We start from the raw sequence: 6,509 nt of genomic DNA on the forward strand, positions 1-6,509 counted from the left end.
ACGATGATGCTCTAGACGTTTTGGATGAGGTTGAGCAGAATGCTCCGAGGCTGTAGGCTACTAAGAGGCAGACTGTTATGTTAGTGGAGATGTCCTTGAAGGGTTCTGCAAATGACTGGTTTTTTAGGGTCATTCGTCCTGACATGGCAACTATTACTTGGGAGAATTTTGTGACTCGATTCAGAGATTTTTACTTGCCTTTTTCAGTGACGAAGGGTTATCGTGACAAGTTGCTGGTTTTGGCTAGAGGAGACAGGTCGGTACATGAGTATACGACTGAGTTGTGAGGTTGAGTTGTTTTTCCCCAAAGCTGCAGACTGAACAGTTGAAGGCGAACGACAGGTACATGAAGGGTCTAGGTGCTGAGTTTGTGAGTCTTCTGACTTACACGCACAGAGACTTCACAAGTGTAGTGGACAATGCTCGTCGGATGGAGAGTACCTTACTGCATTTTAGGAAAATGCCCGAGGCCCAGAAGGCGGGCAGTACTGTTCAGAATGGTGGGCAGCAGAGTGGTAGCAGCAGCTATCAGTCCAAGTCTTACCAGTACAAGAGTAAGAAAAGGGGTGATCGAAAGGGCTATCATCATTATTCCCACAGTTCTGCTCACAGTGGTGGTAGTCGTAGTTCTAGGCGTGGTAGCAGTGGAGCTTCTAGTGTCCCTTTTTGTCAAAACTGCAGGCACATGCACTTTGGAGTTTTTATGGTAGCACCGGGTAGTTGCTATGCTTGTGGCCAACCAGGCCATTTTGCGACAGAGTGTCCGACATAGGCAGCATGTGTCGTCAGCTAGTGTTGCTCAGCCGTCTTTTCAGCAGTAGAGGTCTGCTTTTGCTCCTTCGGCAGGGTATTCTCAACATGCCGCTTCGTTTGGTGTCCAGCGATGCATCTGCCGTTTTTCTATGTAATTTATTGCATAAGTGAAAACTGCAAATATGCATCTACGTTTTAGTTTATAATTTTGTAAAGTTTGAATTAAGGGAAGGCTTATATATATATATATATATATATTGCTCGCTTGAAAATATTTCTGACTCGAATCTTTTAATTTAAAAGTGTAATCGGTTTGAAGTTTGATGCTTTAACAAATTTGTAAAAAGATATTCACATGGCTTTCTTGGTAAAACGACTTAACCAAATTATCTAAGAGTATTAATCTGGAAGTTAAGAAACTGAGGCGAGATTAATGTCAAAAATACTCCTAAGTTAAAATAATCCGAAGATTGCGAGACAAAAAGCACTGGACTTGGTAAATTGGTTGATTTGTTGTTTTAAAATTATGAAAGCTCTGAGCTATTTATAACTCTACAAGAATCAAGATTCCTAATCTAATTTTAACTAATATTCTTAAAGAATAGTCCTAATGAGTTAGAAACTCCTATTTTAAATCACAAAACTAATCTAAGAGGCTTTTATTAGGCCCGATCCTCTAAATAAGCTCATGTGATGCTCTGACCCATATTATTTTTGGGCCGGTGTAAACAACGCCCCCAACAAGCCTAAAATAGCAATTTTGGGCTTGTTTTACTTGATTTATGAAGGCCTAATTCTTCTCAGAACCCGTTCGCCCACGGCCCATTTTTCTTGACCCAAGGTGTGCGCATCTATAGTCTGTTTGGTACCCCCTCAATGCCACATCAGCGCATGAGTTGTCACTCCACTAACCCACGATGTCAAGCATGGACTCTTCGGCTACCTCTGATTTCACGTTTAAGAAAAATAACAAGTCATTTTTTCATTACTTACTTTCCCGAATCTTTTGTCTCTCTTTTCTGCAACCTTAAGCTCTCTACAACTTCGAACTTTGGTAAGCATTCGCCCTTCATTTTTCTTTAGCTACCATCTCCTTTTACTTACCTGGCGAATCTTTCTTTGAAGCTACAATGGCTACTCCCAGTGATGCACTCGCCGCTCAAGTCACTGAGAAAAATGTCGGGATTCGTGCTGCTGTTCCAAACACCGATTTTTAGGTATTCATTTATGCTGCTGACAACAAACTATGTGTCGGCCCCATTCTTACCTTGCCCAATCAACTGTGCAAAATAGCAACCCCTTTCCATATTGAAGCCCCACCACGCTTCACTCTACCTCACCATTCCTCTGTCTGGGTGAATACTACCTTGAGGAACTGGCCAATCGAACGCCGCAGATGTCAGAACTGGCTGAGCAGACTCAAGCCCCACTTCAGCAATTTATGGGCCGATGTCGGTATCTATGATATGATCAACCTGTGTAAGTCAAGTCGGCCTATCGCCAAGCATTATACTATGGGATCATCACTTTTTTGGTCAAGTGCGTTAAATTGCTTCTGCGTCATGTTCGGCGCCATGATAGTCACACTATTAGATTTGGCAGCAATTCTTAATATCCCGGTTGTAAGCGAGTGTATCTCCTCTAATATAGATGTCGATACTCTAGTATTCAACTTGACCAAAGGCACAAAGGAGCTATCGTCCGTTCGTCAAACTGTTTATGGGCGAAGATTTTACCAAGCCTGATCAAATAAAGCACATTACCTTCCTTGACGTTTTTGTGGCAAAATTTGTCCTGTGCACCTTCCCCTTCAGGGTTACCCAAGACTGTTTCACCCTTGTTGCCGTACTTGCCGAAGGCCGACGATGCAACCTGGGAGAATTTATGCTCGCTCATCTGTACCGCTCTTTGAGTAATATCGCCCCTTATGCTGCCAAGCGGGTTTTTAAATGACCAAGTGGCCCCTTATGGGTCGTGCAGCCGTGTCTCGCCTTATATTTTTCGGAGCTTTTTGAGGTTGGACCCCATATCAAAGCTGAATTATTTGGATATTCCCTAATATCAGCCGGTACTCGCCTTCCTCATATTCTGGATGTTCTGGAGGTTTTCACCAATTCGGTCAGGTTTCCCGAATTGTTTTGCCCAGTTCTTACTTTGAAATATCCTCCTTATTGGCTATTCCTCGGCTGGGATAGAGAAGACCTAGAAGAAGCACGCGCCGATCCAAAGCTAAAACTCGGTGGTCAATATTGGGGCAGCTCTCTGAAATCTCGCAACTTGGTTACATGCCTAGAATATAATGGGATAGAAGCATACTGCCCTAACTATATCGCCCGTCAATTCGGCTTTAATCTAGGAATTCCCTGTCCTTTATTGATCTCCGTCAATAATCGCAGGACCCATAGACCCTATCTTGAAAATTACCAAGACCTCTAGTTCATTACTCGCCTTAATAGAGCCTATCTACCCCCCATTTTTGATCTTTCTCGCCCCTCTGAGTCTCCTGGTTGTACTCTTGAGTATGAAAGATGGTGGGCTTCAGTCATCGAGTCCTATTTTGACCTCTCCCCAAAATAAATTCTCGCTCTTCATGATTTTTCTTTACCTCCTTTGTCAAGAAATCCTACTCATACCGATTTATTTCTTTTGCCGGCCCCAAAACATTCCAAATTTGAAGGTACACTTTTCCATATTTTTAAAATAGCTAAGTTTGAGCAATTTTATAAATTCAAATATGATCCCCTTGATCTCCCTGGTATGAACTTAAAATGGAAAAACATAGGCTAGTAGCTCGGTCCAACTATGATAAAAAAATAAAAAAGGTTTCGGAAGATAAATATAAAGACACTTATTCTAACAAACTTTTCTTAACCCATATTCGCCCTAAGTTCAAATACAAAAGTCCACCAGTATCTATATGTAATATGTCTGCAACTGTCCCCGTTAAAACACCTAAGAGAAAACCTAAAAATCAGAGCCGAACATGAATAATGAAGGTGTGTCATACACTGGCATCACATGTCCTTTTGATGTTGAATCAATAAACAAAATAGTCTGAATAGGCTACAGTAGGATACCAGGTAAAAAGTAGTTCCCTTTTATAAGTTCTTTTTACATCGACTTTAACTTTTATTGTTCTTAGTGGGCGTACGAATATGGAACAAAGGCGACAACTTCGACACCGATGGGGAAGAGAATCCTGAATCGAAGCGGGCGAGGCAGAAATAGCCAACGAATAAAAAACCTTCCAATAAGCAGTCAAAACCCAAAAAACCTCGAATGGAGGCGAGGGAATCATATATGTTCGACCCTACCCCGGCCGAGGTGGAATCTGCCTCTATGCCTTTGCAGAGCGCTCATTCGTCTTCAAGGAGCGTTACCCAGACTAGTGATGTCAAACCGGCGACGAAGGCAATCATTCTCAGAAATCCCTTTCTTCTCAGCCAATCCATTCTCAGCCAACTCCTACCGTCTCGTAGATGCTGACATTTTTTCCGCTGCCTCCTATGCTATCGCCACTTGGCTCAGACATGCTCAATTTGCTGACACGAATAGCGGCCAAAACTACAACTAAGGTATTTTTACTTGTTTATTTATCATCTTAACAGTTAATCTAACAGCTGATATTTTATTGTGGACAAACTTGGCAGATCCCTATCGCCGTTTTGGACGAAGAAGATGATGTTACGGCGAGAATCAAAGCTTTTTTGGACTGAAACTGTGAAGGCGAAAAGGCACCTGTACTGCTAGCCGGCGACACATTAACGAAGGTGAACAATCAGTTTACTGAGAACTGGGGCGAGGATTAGGACGTCATGACCCAAATGAAGAACAAAGGCATCGGTGTGTTTAAGTCACCCGAATATGTCCAAAATTTGAAGAAGGCTGCGGCCGCCTTAGCTGGTGCTTCATCTGATATCCTAGGCGACGAAGCTCGTTCTTCGGTGGCAAAAAATTTGGTATCGGTCCCCGTGTTTCAAAAGATGTATGATGACTCCGTGTTAGACCAAGATGACCATGATAAGCTTCTTCGCCAATAAGCTGAGGCGAAAGAAAAAATTGGATCTCTAAAGGTGAATGTCAAATCAGCGGCCATGAAACTTCAAGATCGTCACAGTCGTGCTAAGGAGCTAAGTGCAAAGATCGCCACGTTGAAACTTGAAATGGGAACGGAGGAAAGCAGTATTGGCAGTCGTGAAGCGTCTCTGGATAAGGACATGACTGATGGCCTTGAGCTGAAGAAATTTCGAATCATCCTCAAAGGCGATATTGCAAAGAGCCAACCAAAAGCTGAAGGGGCTCGTCAAGAATACAACCAAATCCGCAGCGAATTGGGCGGCTTTTTCAGTTATTTTTGATAACTTTGTAATATTTTTAAGTTCCGAACAGTGTCTGGTTTATGCCAATTCTTGGCATTTTAGTACATTTATCGGCTTGGTTACCGAATTTTAGCAGTTAATGAATTTTTGTTATATCTTCAAGTTGTGCCCATTACTAGTTTCTTACAAATCATATTTATCGGCCTTGTAGTCCGATGTATTTAAGAATATCATTTGTAACCAACATATTAACTTTGAAATATTTATAAATGGTTAAGAAAAACAGGTCACCCGAATAAAAAACTCAACTTACAATTATAACGGCCAAATTACACAATGAATCTTCCCTATATAGTCCGAAAATGAATCGGCCTTTATATAAATATGTAAATATATACCATATTCATAAAACTAAGGGTTAATGTCATAAAAAGTCACCAACTTTACACATTTTCTTATTTTAATCACAAAGTTTAAATTCTCTTATTTTCATGCACAAATTACCATCTTTTCTCAAATTCATGCACGGTGCTGAGGTGTCACGGTTCCATTGGTTTAATTTGCTGAGGTGGAGGTCATTTTACACCAATGAATGAGTGTCACCTTGGCAACAGTGGTAGTTCCTGCATGAATATGAGAAAATTTAAACTACGTGATTAAAATGAGAAGACATGTAAAGTTCGTGATTTTTTTGACAATAACCCTAAAACTAATTGGCCATCAGTATCCGAAAAGTCTATCCTGGGCATAGTTATTCTTAGATAGCTTCAAGCAGTCATTGATCTACGGTTTCCCAACAGCTATAAGCATATTTCTTCAAAAACTGACGTTGATCGCCCTGTCGTGCTTGTCTCCATCGAAATAGGCCAAAACATATGCCCCATTGGCCAATGTTGTAGTCACAATGAAGGGACCCTCCCAATTTTGGACTCCACTTGCGAAGTTGCCTGTCTTTTTGACCTATGGGTAAGATCGACTTCCATACTAAATCGCCCATGATGAAACTCTTTGATTTGACCCATTTGTTGCATGCTCGCTCTACCCTCCTTTTTTGGGTTTCGAGGTGATCCGGTGCTGTTAACCTTTCTTCATCCATGTCAAGTGCCTCTATCACCATTTTGTCAAAGCAATCGCCCTTGGATAGTTTGTTTTCATGAAGACGGCGAGTTGACATGACCAACAATTCCATTGGCAGCATCGTATCGTGCCCATACACCATCCTGAAGGTGAAGTTTCCGTAGCTGATTTTTGACTGGTTCTATTCGCCTAGACAACCTCTGATAGCAAAACGTGCCATTGTCTTGGATTTTCTTCGATCATCTTCAAGACGATTAGCTTGATGGCCTTGTTAGTTGCCCCGGCCTGTCTGTTAGCTTGCGCATAATACGGTGTGGAGTGCAGTAGCTTGATCTTCATCTGTGAGGCACATTCTACCAT

At 41.7% G+C, this 6,509-nt stretch overlaps 1 protein-coding gene across 1 annotated transcript; it reads right to left on the bottom strand.

The window, feature by feature from the left end:
* Positions 1–5,847: 5,847 nt before the first annotated feature.
* LOC126661657 (uncharacterized) lies at positions 5,848–6,509 on the bottom strand. The gene is made up of 2 exons (XM_050355512.1): positions 6,367–6,509; positions 5,848–6,292 (listed from the first exon to the last, which is right to left on the bottom strand). Exons 1-2 carry the CDS (start codon positions 6,507–6,509, stop codon positions 5,848–5,850), a joined length of 588 nt encoding a protein of 195 aa, XP_050211469.1.

The sequence above is a fragment of the Mercurialis annua genome, linkage group LG8 (genome assembly GCF_937616625.2).
Source record: "Mercurialis annua linkage group LG8, ddMerAnnu1.2, whole genome shotgun sequence".
In the NCBI taxonomy this organism is placed as follows: Eukaryota; Viridiplantae; Streptophyta; class Magnoliopsida; order Malpighiales; family Euphorbiaceae; genus Mercurialis; species Mercurialis annua.